Source organism: Babylonia areolata, chromosome 30, assembly GCF_041734735.1.
Source record: "Babylonia areolata isolate BAREFJ2019XMU chromosome 30, ASM4173473v1, whole genome shotgun sequence".
In the NCBI taxonomy this organism is placed as follows: domain Eukaryota; kingdom Metazoa; phylum Mollusca; class Gastropoda; order Neogastropoda; family Buccinidae; genus Babylonia; species Babylonia areolata.
In genome coordinates this window covers 17928066-17943065 of record NC_134905.1, presented here as the reverse complement: position 1 = coordinate 17943065, position 15000 = coordinate 17928066, and the positions used below count along the sequence as shown (strand labels likewise).

The 15000-nt window shown below is 45.2% G+C and overlaps 1 protein-coding gene across 2 annotated transcripts in view; it reads right to left on the bottom strand.

Annotated features, from left to right (window-relative positions):
* The window catches only part of LOC143275657 (unconventional myosin-Va-like), a 162237-nt gene that overhangs the window by 94993 nt on the left and 52244 nt on the right, over positions 1–15000 (bottom strand). For both annotated transcript variants that reach the window (XM_076579931.1, XM_076579932.1), the window contains 7 exons: positions 14569–14700; positions 9262–9395; positions 7058–7139; positions 5673–5813; positions 4972–5181; positions 2616–2765; positions 576–673 (listed from right to left, as the gene is read on the bottom strand). In XM_076579931.1, the coding sequence (XP_076436046.1) occupies positions 576–673; positions 2616–2765; positions 4972–5181; positions 5673–5813; positions 7058–7139; positions 9262–9395; positions 14569–14700 (947 nt within the window). The remainder of the gene's footprint in view (positions 1–575; positions 674–2615; positions 2766–4971; positions 5182–5672; positions 5814–7057; positions 7140–9261; positions 9396–14568; positions 14701–15000) is intronic.

The following is a 15000-nucleotide window of genomic DNA, read 5'->3' as shown; positions in this document are numbered from 1 at the left end:
ACTTCCTTGGTGTCGTTGGGTGGTGTGTTGTGTCGCAGACAATAACAATCCTTGTTTCTGATTGGTTACGGATGTCCAGACAAAATCAAGGACCATTACTCCAAATGAACAGCAGCCAGGTACTTACTTGAATGCTTCCTTGATGTGACCATTACTTCTTCTTCTTCTGCGTTCGTATACTGCAACTCCCATGTTCACTCGTATGCACACGAGTGGGCTTCTACCTGTATGACCATTTTTACCCCGCCATGCAGGCAGCCATACTCCGCTTTCGGGGGCGTGCATGCTGAGTATGTTCTTGTTTCCATAACCCACCAAACGCTGACATGGAGTACAGGATCATTAACGTGAGTATTTTATCTTCTGCTTGCATATACACAAGAAGGGGGTTCAGGCACTAGCAGGTCTGCACATAATGTTGACCTGGGAGATCGTAAAAATCTCCACCCTTAACCCACCAGGCGCCATCACCGTGATTCAAACCCAGGACCCTCAGATTGAAAGTCCAATGCTTTAACCACTCGGCTACTGCAGCCATCACTATTACTCTGAATGAACAGTAGCCAGGTACTTACTTGAACGCTTCCTTGGTGTCGTTGGGTTTGATGCAGCGGATGTAGTGAGGCGTGGTGGCGTTCAGCGTCTCCATCAGCATCATCAGGGAGTCCCGGAACTGTGACACATTGGGAAACATTGTCTTCTTTCACTTTGTGTGTGAATTTGTAGTATTGCATTGGTGGTTACAGATTTTGTTGTATTTGGATTTGGATTTGGATTTCATTTTATCACAACAGATTTCTCTGTGTGAAATTCCAGCTGCTCTCCCCAGGGAGAGCGCATCGCTACATTACAGCACCACCCTTTTTTTTTTTTTTTTTCCTGCGTGCAGTTTTATTTGTTTTTCCTATTGAAGTGGATTTTACTACAGAATTTTGCCAGGAACAACCCTTCTGTTGCCGAGGGTTCTTTTACGTGCGCTAAGTGCATGCTGCACACAGGACCTCGGTTTATCGTCTCATCCGAATGACTAGCATCCAGACCACCATTCAAGGTCTAGTGGAGGGGGAGAAAAAATCGGCGGCTGAGCCGTGATTCGAACCGGCGCACTCAGATTCTCTCGCTTCCTTGGCGGACGCGTTACCTCAAGGCCATCACTCCACTTTTATTTTTCCACTACTGTGTCTTCATGTGCTCTTGTGTGTTATAATGCACTGTTGTGTAATTTCATGTACTGTTTCATGTGAGGCGCTTGAAGCCCATCTACAGGGAGTTTGCGCCATATAAGTACAATATATCATTATTAATAATAATGATAATAATAATGGTATTTATATAGCGCTGAATCTTGTGCATAGACAAATCAAAGCGCTTTTGCACCAGTCATTCTCACACACGTATAAATCTAAAACTGGAGAAACTGAAGACAAGGAAGAGGCAAGGAAGGGAGGCTATTTTGGGAAGAGGTGGGTTTTAAGGCTAGACTTGAAAGAGCTGAGTGTGGAGACTTGACAAAGCGAATGAGGAAGTTCATTCCAATTGCAAGGTTCAGAGACAGAGAAAGAACGGCAACCAACAGTCGAGAGTTTGAATCTGGGTATGCGTAAATAAAGTGGATCCGAAGCTGATCGTAGTGAGCAAGATGGAGTGTAGAGGTGAAGGCAGCCACAGAGATAGGAAGGGGCTGATTTGTGAATATACATTTGTAGCATAGAGTGCTGATCTTGTACTTTATTCGGTGTGAGACAGGGAGACAGTGGAGATGTTGCAAAAGAGGAGTGATGTGCTCAGATCTTTTCTTTCTGAGGACGAGTCGGGCAGCAGAGTTTTGTATGCGCTGAAGGGACTGAATGGATGAAGCAGGCAAACCAGACAATAGAGAGCTACAGTAGTCAAGGCGAGAGAGAATGGGATAACAAGGGTTCTGCTTTCCCATGAATGGCAAGGTACACATATCCTATCAATGCTTACATTCAAACAAGGATGTGAACAAAATCACCCAAATCACTAGAATGTCTTTCTGTCTGTCTGTCTGTCTGTCACTGTCTGTCCTCTCTATCTGTATTAGAATGATGGGGTCTCCCGTTGGTCCGACGGATGAGTAGGCAGGCAGGCTTATCTGTCGCTGTGTGTCCTCATATGGGAGAAGAGGCCGATTCTGGATGCGCAGCACTTCCCACAGGTGTTACAGCTAGGGAAAACGTCTCCAGAAGTTGAGCCCTGCTTCCTTCGCTCACGCTTCTCATTAGACTATAAGAAAGGGCATACTACTAGGATGGGAAAGCCTCTCATTAAAAAAAACCCAAAAAAAACAATCTTCATGGGTACAAAACAGAAGTCAGTGTCAACATGTAAAGTGAAACGAAGAAGCATCACACATAGGTTCAACCTGGGAACTAATGCATAGAGAATATACAAAATTGTCAGACAGTGAAATACGGTCACACCACAAATATCACTGATAGTCTTATCATCTTTATCAACAACCACCACCACAAGGACAGCTGAAAACAGACCTGTGAGCTGTTTTACCTCTGCTGTTCTTGTGCTACACTATTACTACTACTACTACTACAACAACTACAACCACAACGAAAGCACAACAGCAGTACACACACCTGTGAGCCAACTGTTTTCTTGTGCTGTTTACTGCCGGCCTTGGGCTGTGCGCGGACAGGCTGTGTGGTGGACTGTGACCTCTTGCGACCCCCGCCTGCTGCCGCTGCCGCAGCCTCCCCTTCCAGACACAGCTCCGCCACCAGTTCATACTGCAACACAGGTACACAGTGCACAGGTGTGACACAAACGTGTACACACCTTACTGCCACACAGGTACGCAGTGCACAGGTGTGACACAAACACACACACACACCTTACTTCAACCCAGGTACACAGTGCACAGGTGTAACACAAACATCTTACTGCAGCACAGGTACACAGTGCACAGGTGTGACACAAACTCACACATATCTTACTGCAACACAGGTACACAGTGCACAGGTGTGACAAAAACACACACACACATCTTACTGCAACACAGGTACACAGTGCACAGATGTGACACAAACACACACACACATCTTACTGCAACACAGGTACACAGTGCACAGATGTGACACACACACCTTACTTCAACACAGGTACACAGTGCACAGATGTGACACAAACTCACACGTATCTTATTGCAACACAGGTACACAGTGCACAGGTGTGACACAAACACACACACACATCTTACTGCAACACAGGTACACAGTGCACAGGTGTGACACAAACACACACACATCTTACTGCAACACAGGTACACAGTGCACAGATGTGACACAAACACGCACATATCTTACTGCAACACTGGTACTCAGTGCACAGGTGTGACACAAACACACACACACATCTTACTTCAACACAGGTACACAGTGCACAGGTGTGACACAAACACACACATATCTTACTGCAACACAGGTACACAGTGCACAGGTGTGACAAAAACACACACACACATCTTACTGCAACACAGGTACACAGTGCACAGGTGTGACACAAACACACACATATCTTACTGCAACACAGGTACACAGTGCACAGGTGTGACACAAACACACACACACATCTTACTGCAACACATGTACACAGTGCCCAGGTGTGACGCACACATCATGTACACAGATGTGACACGAACATTGTGCGCACAGGTGTGACACACACACATTTTACTGTAACACACACACACACACACACACACAAAATCTTTCTCTCACCTGGCCAGATCGTTCTCTCACTTAGCTGGCTTTGATCACTTTCTCACCCTTGGCAGATCACTCTTTCACCTGGCCAAATTACTGTCTCACCTGGCCAGATTACTCTCTCGCCAGGCCAGATCACTCTCAACTGGCCAGATCACTCTACTCACAGCTAGCTTTGATCATTCTCTCACCTAAGCAGGATTACTCTATCACCTTTGGCAGATCACTGTCTGGCTTTGATCACTCTCTCACCTGGCCAGATCACTCTCTCAGATCACTCTCACCTGGCCAGATCACTCTCTCAGAACACTCTCACCCTGGCCAGATCACTCTCACCTGGCCAGATCACTCTCACTCTCACCTGGCCAGATCACTCTCACTCTCACCTGGCCAGATCACTCTCACTCTCACCTGGCCAGATCACTCTCACTCTCACCTGGCCAGATCACTCTCACCTGGCCAGATCACTCTCACTCTCACCTGGCCAGATCACTCTCACCTGGCCAGATCACTCTCACTCTCACCTGGCCAGATCACTCTCACTCTCACCTGGCCAGATCTCTCACTCTCACCTGGTCAGATCACTCTCACTCTCACCTGGCCAGATCACTCTCACCTGGCCAGATCACTCTCACTCTCACCTGGCCAGATCACTCTCACCCTGTCCAGATCACTCTCACTCTCACCTGGCCAGATCACTCTCACTCTCACTTGGCCAGATCACTCTCACCTGGCCAGATCACTCTCACCTGGCCAGATCACTCTCACCTGGCCAGATCACTCTCACTCTCACCTGGCCAGATCACTCTCACCTGGCCAGATCACTCTCACCTGGCCAGATCACTCTCACTCTCACCTGGCCAGATCACTCTCTCACCTGGCCAGATCACTCTCACTCTCACCTGGCCAGATCACTCTCTCACCTGGCCAGATCACTCTCTCACCTGGCCAGATCACTCTCACTTTCACCTGGCCAGATCACTCTCACCTGGCCAGATCACTCTCACTTTCACCTGGCCAGATCACTCTCACCTGGCCAGATCACTCTCACCTGGCCAGATCACTCTCACTCTCACCTGGCCAGATCAGTCTCACCTGGCCAGATCACTCTCACTCTCACCTGGCCAGATCACTCTCACTCTCACCTGGCCAGAACACTCACTCTCACCTGGCCAGATCACTCACTCACCTGGCCAGATCACCATCTCACCTGGCCTGATCACTGTCTCACCTGGCTAGCTTTGAGGATGTTGATCTGTTCCTCCAGCACAGTGTCTCTGTTCTTCTCCAGGAAGCCGTCAGCGGAGTACTCCACCTTGTCGGCAAAGTGGTGGATGATGAACGCCTTGTTGGACGTGCGCGGCTTCTCAAAGTGCTTGGCTTTCTTCAGGTGCTTGTCATACAGCTTCTGGCACCAGTTGCCGTCTGACCCTTTCGGCATCTGGAACATGTCACATGTTTTGTACACACTGTGTTGTCTACCCTTTCAGCATCTGGGACATGTCACATGTTTTGTACACACTGTGTTGTCTACCCTTTCAGCATCTGGGACATGTCACATGTTTTGTACACACTGTGTTGTCTACTATCTGGAACATGACACATGCTTTTTTTTCTCCTTTTTTTCTGCCTCATCATCTGCACCGTTTCAGTGGCATTACTCTCACGCCCTCATACATGGGGATCTGGAACAAGTCACACATTTTCTACACACTGTGTTGTCTACCCTTTCGGCATTTGGAACGCATCACACATACAAATTTGTACATACACTGTCATCTACCATTCGGAAAACGTCACACATGCACAGACACATACACCCACAGAAGTTCAAATACACGTGTACACAAATACAAACGTACACACACACACACACACACATACCTTGCATAATACACATGTACACAAATACAAACGCACACACACACATACCTTGCACTCCTCGTCCAACAGGTCCAGAATGCCCAGTTTGCTCTCAATCAGGTCGATGCAGGGCTGGTTGTCATAGAAATCGATGAAGGACCACTCGATCGCCTCACGCACGTACTCCTCCTGTTCCAGCTTGAAGACATGCTGTAACCACACATTGTCACCGCTGTTGTTATCGCTATCATTACAAGGCCACAATAAGTGGAGTGATGGCCTAGAGGTAACGCGTCCGCCTAGGAAGTGAGAGAATCTGAACGTGCTGGTTCGAATCATGGCTCAGCCACTGATATTTTCTCCTCCTCCACTAGACCTTGAGTGGTGGTCTGGACGTTAGTCATTCGGATGAGACGATAAACCGAGGTCCCGTGTGCAGCATGCACTTACCGCACGTAAAAGAACCCACGGCAAGAAAAGGGTTGTCCTGGCAAAATTCTGTAGAAAAATCCACTTCGATAGTTAAAACAAATAAAACTCCATGCAGGAAAAAATACAAAAAAATGGGTGGCGCTGCAGTGTAGCGACATGCTCTCCCTGGGGAGAGCAGCCCAAATTTCACACAGAGAAATCTGTTGTGATAAAAAGAACTACAAATACAAGACCGCCAGCAAATCATTTGAATCAGTACATTAAGGCCAGACACTACAGTCAAATAACGACTTTTTTTTTCTCTCCGACTATATCTCTCTTTTTTTTTCTTTTTTTTTTGTCTACTAGGTGTATCATCACTTGTGGATCACAAAAAAAGTGTTCTTAGATTTCTGTGAATACCCAATGCTATGGAAACAAATCAAAATGGCCACCAAACAATGTATCAAAGAAATCGGGTTTGTGGTGGTCCATGTGGTGCATGCAGACACTTTTTGTTATGTGGACTTGATACACAATGACATTATCTTCATTTGCATGTGAGATTGTGTTGATTCTTCAATTATTGTACTATTTATGAATTTTTGAAATTTTGGGTATTGCGAAATCCTCAAAATTTACAATGGGTAAAAAGATTGGAACTGCTATGAATTAAAACCCAGAGAATATTTTCATACATACTTGTGACAAAACTTCAATAACAAGTCATAAAACAATCATGCAACGTCTCATAGCTGTAGGTTTACTCATCATTGAGCAAGTCCAAGGTATGTTGTCAAGGCCAGAAACTTGACGACTTGCGTCGAAATTGAACAAAAAAATTATTAACGAACACTTTCCTGATTCAGCAAGCAATCTTTATTGGCAATTTTTTCATTGTTAAAGACATCTTTACAGTGGGAAAAAACTTATGCATATGATAGAAGAGATGTTCAAGAATCAAAATCCATCAAAAACCCAAATCATAAAAAAAATCATCATTTTGGTCTCTTTTGCACTGCCTTAATCAGTCGCTTACTCACCATATTAAAGATCTGTTGTAGTTTCTCATTGGCGTAGTTGATGCAGAACTGCTCAAAGCTGTTGATTTCGAACGTTTCAAACCTGAAAGTATAATTTGCAAACAAAAATTGACGGGCGCAATAGCCGAGTGGTTAAAGCGTTGGACTGTCAATCTGAGGGTCCCGGGTTCGAATCACGGTGACGGCGCCTGGTGGGTAAAGGGTGGAGATTTTTATGATCTCCCAGGTCAACATATGTGCAGACCTGCTAGTGCCTGAACCCCCTTCGTGTGTATATGCAAGCAGAAGATCAAATACGCACGTTAAAGATCCTGTAATCCATGTCAGCGTTCGGTGGGTTATGGAAACAAGAACATACCCAGCATGCACACCCCCGAAAACGGAGTATGGCTGCCTACATGGTGGGGTAAAAACGGTCATACACGTAAAAACCCACTCGTGTGCATACGAGTGAACGCAGAAGAAGAAGCAAACAAAAATTGCTCAAACTGTTCAAATTTGTAAATACAACCACTCAAAGCTGATGTGATTATATGTTACAAACATAAAAAGAAATTTGTCAACAAACAGTTCAAAGCTATCCCACCTTCACTCATAATGTGCCAGTGGACATGTATTTACATGCATGACCATTTTTACCCAACCCGTTACAGCCTTTTATTTTGAGATGAAGATAATGGTAAAGCAGCGTACAAAGACCATCCTTCATCAAACAATAATAATAATAATAATAATAATAATGGTAAAGCAGAGTACAAAGACCATCCTTCATCAAACGATAATAATAATAATAATAATAATAATAATGCTATCAATGGATATCTATATTGCACATTTCTCCAAAAATACTGCTCTCAGCACTTTACATTTTATTCCCCACTCTCTGCCTCCCATCTCAATAACTCCCCCTCACCACACCACACCCCCAACCCTCCACACACACACACACACACACACACGGAAGCATATGCCAGAATACACTCATGGCAAATGATCACTAGAAACCGCCACCTGCCCACCTGTGATGCCCCCTAGACAATGCATCCCTACAACACACACACACACACACACACACACACACACACACACACACACGCACGTGCGTCAACACGCCTATACGCACCCCGCATCCGCATCCACATCCACGTATACAGGTCATGCAAATGACACGGAGTACAGACTAACCCACACACTTGATCTAGGAATACACGCACAGACATCCCACACCCCTACATGTACACACACACACACACACACATTCAGTACACATTCTCTCCCCTACCTACCCCTTTCCCTACCCTCCCCACCCCACACACCCCTGCCTCCCCCCCCCCCCGTCCCCCCACCCCCTCTCCCCACACACATTTCCAACACCTCCATCCTTCACATGATGTGTCGTAATGATGCGCGAATGCACGGACCACTAGCTAGCACCCCCGCCGCACACAAACAGCAAGCGGCTTCCCAACAACAGATCTCAATTTCCACCACTTTCCTGACAAGTATCAGCATCACCAACTCAAGGAGGCGTCACTGCATTCAGACAAATCCATATACTCTACACCACATCTGCTAAGCAGATGCCTGACCAGCAGCGTAACCCAACCCACCTACTCAGGCCTTGAGAAAAAAAAAAAAAAAAAAAAAAAAAAAAATAACACCACCTTTCATGCCCTGCTCTCATGGTGACCTCAGTTTCGATACCCCTCCACTTCTGTGCTTGGGGTGAGTCCTGTCAATGTTGTCAGTATCGGCGGATTCGTCGGGGGCTGTTGTTTGAGGGACGTGGTGGCGGTCTCCACTCTTGGGGGGACGCTCACTCAGTCTGGCTCCGCGACTAAGCCATTATTGTCGTTAGTAGGGGGCTTAGTAGGTGGTGTCCTAAGTACGTAAAATCAGAACAGGCACCACTGAACACCACCAAAGTGACTCAGCAGCAGTGCAGGGTCTCCTCTGGTGTGTGGCCTCCAGGCGACCTAACATCGATGGTTCCCTGTGGACTGCCGACGCTGGAACTGCGACGGACGAACCCGGGTGTGGCCGTGTATGGGGGAATCTAAATGAGCGGCGTGGGAGTAATGCCACTGAAACGGTGCAGATGATGGGGCAGCAAAAAATAAAAAAATAAAAAATAAAAAAATAAAAAAAAAATAACACCACTACCATCACCACCAGAGCAGGTGAAATATAAGGGGCCCACTCACCCGTAGATGTCGAGCACACCGATGAACTTGTGCACCTTAGCGGTGCTATGCAGACTCTTGTTGATCTTCCGCACGATCCAGTCAAACAGCTGAGAGTAGATGTACTTCACCAAGGCGTCACGCCCAAAACTCGCCTGCAACGGGAAAGGCCAAATGAACACGCTTAATAGCCAAAAAAAGCGTTAGACGAGACAGAGCGAAAACCTCACAAGATGGCGTGGAGAGCCTTGGCCAAAGGAATGATTCAGCGCTTATAGCTGTTAGAGGCGTTTGATTGGCTAAGAGCGGACCAGGCAAAGAGGGGCGTCTTTTCACTGTTAGCCGCACGAAATTTGGCCAAGCTGAGCAAACCAATAGGCCTAGTTTGCATCAGTTTCACATGGTACAGTATATGACACCAAATATTGTATTTGTATTTGCATTTCTCTCTTTTGTCACAACAGATTTCTCTTGTGTGAAATTCAGGCTGCTCTCCCCAGGGAGAGCGTGTTGCTGCGCTGAGAGCACCACCCTTTTTTCTTTTCTTTTTTTTGTATTTTTTCCTTCCTGCAGTTTTATTTGTTTTTCCTATCGAAGTGGATTTTTTCTACAGAATTTTGCCAAGGCATAACCCTTTTGTTGCCGTGGGTTTTTTTAATGTGCACTAAGTGCATGCTGCACACGGGACCTCGGTTTATCGTCTCATCCGTATGACTAGCGTCCAGACCACCACTCAAGGTCTAGTGGTGGGGGGAATATACCGGCGACTGAGCCGTGATTCGAACCAGTGCACTCAGATTCTCTCGCTTCCTAGGTGGATGCGTTACCTCCAGACTAAAGGCAGAAGAAGAAAAAAAATATATTGGTGTCATTGCACCGCAGCAATGCACGCTCTCTCCTGGAAAATCATCATTTCTTTCTGTCATTCTTTCCACTGGTGTCTGTGAGTTCTAACCCCCATGCATGTCCACTTGTCTGTGCATGTACATACGAGTGGATGTGGGAGATGCAGCCCACAAACGATGAAGAAGAAGGAGAAGGAAGAAGAAGAAGTGTTCAACCATTTTTTCCCACCCACCCTCTCCTTCCCTCCACATCAAAAATTGATCAATCAGACATGTCAATCCTGCTACTGTCAACTGCGGCGCATCAGTTCCATCCGGAAATATCTGTCCATTGACGCAACATCTAGACTTGTCGTTTCTCTCATTCTCTCTCGCCTTGACTACTGTAACACTCTATTGTCTGGTTTGCCTACTTCATCCATTCAGTCCCTTCAGCGCATACAAAATTCTGCTGCTCGACTCGTCCTCAGAAAGAAAAGATATGAGCACATCACTCCTCTTTTGCAACATCTCCACTGGCTCCCTGTCTCACACCGAATAAAGTACAAGATCAGCACTCTATGCTACAAATGTATTCACAGATCTGCCCCTTCCTATCTCTGTAGCTGCCTTCACCTCTACACTCCATCTCGCTCACTACGATCAGCTTCGGATCCACTCCACTTACGCATACCCAAATTCAAACTCTCTTCTGCTGGCCGCCGTTCTTTCTCTGTCTCTGGACCCTGCAATTGGAATGAACTTCCTCTTTCGCTTCGTCAAGTCTCCACACTCAGCTCTTTCAAGTCTGGCCTTAAAACCCACCTCTTCCCAAAATAGCCTCCCTTCCCTGCCTCTTCCTTGTCTTTAGTTTCTCCAGTTTTAGAGTTATGCGTGCGTGAGAATGACTGGTGCGAAAGCGCTTAGATTTGTCTATGCACAAGATTCAGCGCTATATAAGTACCATTATTATTATTATTATTATTATTATTATTATCAAGGCAGCCATACACCATTTTCAGGGGTGTGCATACTGGTTATGCTCATCATTCCCCCCACCCACCAAACACGGACATGGATTACTGGATCTTTGACATGCAGATTTGATCTTTTGCAACTGAGTTACACATGAAGGGGTGTAAGGCAAACTTCCATCCATAACCCACCAAGAACTGTGACTAGGATTTGAACCTAGGACACTTTGAATCAATGCTCGAACCAATGCACTATACTGCCTCTTGAATTAATCAATCAATCACTGTACTTAAATTTGACTTTTTTCTTTTTTTTTCCCTTTTTGTATATTGTACTGTTTAAAAAAGGGGGAATAAAAAGCACAAAACACTGACTGACTGTGGAACACTTACCAATGGAAGAACAAAACTGTGGAACGCTGACCAACGGAAGAACAACTGTGGAACACTGACCAACGGAAGAACAAAACTATGGAACACTGACCAACGGAAGAACAAAACTGTGAAACGCTGACCAACGGAAGAACAAACCTGACTGGAACACTGACCAACGGAAGAACAAAACTATGGAACACTGACCAACGGAAGAACATAACTGTGGAACACTGACCAACGGAAGAACAAAACTGTGGAACACTGACCAACGGAAGAACCAACGGAAGAACAAAACTATGGAACACTGACCAACGGAAGAACCAACGGAAGAACAAAACTGTGCAACACTGACCAACGGAAGAACAAAACTGTGGAACACTGACCAACAGAAGAACAAAACTGTGGAACACTGACCAACAGAAGAACAAAACTGTGGAACACTGACCAATGGAAGAACAAAACACTGACTGTGAAACACTGACCAACGGAAGAACAAACCTGTGGAACACTGACCAACGGAAGAACAAAACGCTGACCGTGGAACACTGACACTGACTGTAGAACACTGACCAAAGGATGAACAAAACTACAGAACACTGACCAACGGAAGAACAAAACTACGGAACACTGACCAACGGAAGAACAAAACTACAGAACACTGACCAACGGAAGAACAAAACTGTGGAACACTGACCAACGGAAGAACAAAACTATGGAACACTGACCAACGGAAGAACAAACCTGTGGAACACTGACCAATGGAAGAACCAACGGAAGAACAAAACTGTGGAACACTGACCAACGGAAGAACCAACGGAAGAACAAAACTATGGAACACTGACCAACGGAAGAACAAAACTACTGAACACTGACCAACGGAAGAACAAAACTGTGGAACACTGACCAACGGAAGAACAAAACTGTGGAACACTGACCAAAAACTATGGAACACACTGACCAACGGAAGAACAAAACTGTGAAACACTGACCAACGGAAGAACAAAACTATGGAACACTGACCAAAAACTATGGAACACACTGACCAACGGAAGAACAAAACTGTGGAACACTGACCAACAGAAGAACAAAACTATGGAACACTGACCAAAAACTATGGAACACACTGACCAACGGAAGAACAAAACTGTGAAAACACTAACCAACGGAAGAACAAAACTACTCTGACTGTGAAAACACTAACCAATGGAAGAACAAAACTACTCTGACTGTGAAAACACTAACCAACGGAAGAACAAAACTACTCTGACTGTGAAAACACTGACCAATGGAAGAACAAAACTACTCTGACTGTGAAAACACTGACCAACGGAAGAACAAAACTACTCTGACTGTGAAAACACCGACCAACGGAAGAACAAAACTACTCTGACTGTGAAAACACTGACCAACGGAAGAACAAAACTACTCCTGACTGTGAAAACACTGACCAATGGAAGAACAAAACTACTCTGACTGTGAAAACACTGACCAATGGAAGAACAAAACTACTCTGACTGTGAAAACACTGACCAACGGAAGAACATAACTGTGAAAACACTGACCAACGGAAGAACAAAACTACTCTGACTGTGAAAACACTGACCAACGGAAGAACAAAACTACTCTGACTGTGAAAACACTGACCAATGGAAGAACAAAACTACTCTGACTGTGAAAACACTGACCAATGGAAGAACAAAACTACTCTGACTGTGAAAACACTGACCAACGGAAGAACAAAACTACTCTGACTGTGAAAACACTAACCAACGGAAGAACAAAACTACTCGACTGTGAAAACACCGACCAATGGAAGAACAAAACTACTCTGACTGTGAAAACACTAACCAACGGAAGAACAAAACTACTCTGACTGTGAAAACACTAACCAACGGAAGAACAAAACTACTCTGACTGTGAAAACACTGACCAACGGAAGAACAAAACTACTCTGACTGTGAAAACACCGACCAACGGAAGAACAAAACTACTCTTGACTGTGAAAACACCGACCAACGGAAGAACAAAACTACTCTGACTGTGAAAACACTGACCAACGGAAGAACAAAACTACTCTGACTGTGAAAACACCGACCAACGGAAGAACAAAACTACTCTGACTGTGAAAACACCGACCAACGGAAGAACAAAACTACTCTGACTGTGAAAACACTGACCAACGGAAGAACAAAACTACTCGACTGTGAAAACACGACCAATGGAAGAACAAAACTACTCTGACTGTGAAAACACTAACCAACGGAAGAACAAAACTACTCCACTGTGAAAACACTGACCAACGGAAGAACAAAACTACTCTGACTGTGAAAACACTAACCAACGGAAGAACAAAACTACTCTGACTGTGAAAACACCGACCAACGGAAGAACAAAACTACTCTGACTGTGAAAACACTGACCAACGGAAGAACAAAACTACTCTGACTGTGAAAACACTGACCAACGGAAGAAAAAAACCACTCTGACTGTGAAAACACTGACCAACGGAAGAACAAAACTACTCTGACTGTGAAAACACTGACCAACGGAAGAACAAAACTACTCTGACTGTGAAAACACTGACCAACGGAAGAACAAAACTACTCTGACTGTGAAAACACTGACCAACGGAAGAACAAAACTACTCTGACTGTGAAAACACTGACCAACGGAAGAACAAAACTACTCTGACTGTGAAAACACTGACCAACGGAAGAACAAAACTACTCTGACTGTGAAAACACTGACCAACGGAAGAACAAAACTACTCTGACTGTGAAAACACTGACCAACGGAAGAACAAAACCACTCTGACTGTGAAAAAAAAACACTGACCAACGGAAGAACAAAACTACTCTGACAGTGAAAACACTGACCAACGGAAGAACAAAACAACAAAACTACTCTGACAGTGAAAACACTGACCAACGGAAGAACAAAACTACTCTGACTGTGAAAACACTGACCAATGGAAGAACAAAACTACTCTGACTGTGAAAACACCGACCAACGGAAGAACAAAACTACTCTGACTGTGAAAACACTGACCAACGGAAGAACAAAACTACTCTGACTGTGAAAACACTGACCAACGGAAGAACAAAACTACTCTGACTGTGAAAACACTGACCAACGGAAGAGACATACACACTTACCTGACTCTCGGTGAGCGGCTTGGTGAGCGTCTCACCCACCGTCTGGATCTTGCGGTTGCACAGCCACATCCTGAGCTGAGATTCCTCGATGCCCAGCAGTGTGCACACTGTGCTCAGAGCCGTGTCTTTGGTCTAGAAACACGGGAGGCAGAGTGGTGTCACACACACACACACACACACACACACACACACACACATCAGCATCATCTTCATCACATACATACAAAAGATCTAATCACACACACAAACACACACACCTACACGAACACACACACACACACACAAGAACACACAGACACATCTGCATCATCACACACAGAGAAAAAGATATAATCACACACACACATAAACACACACACACACACACACACACACATGCACATGCACACACACACACAAACACATCTGCATCATCACACACAGAGAAAAAGA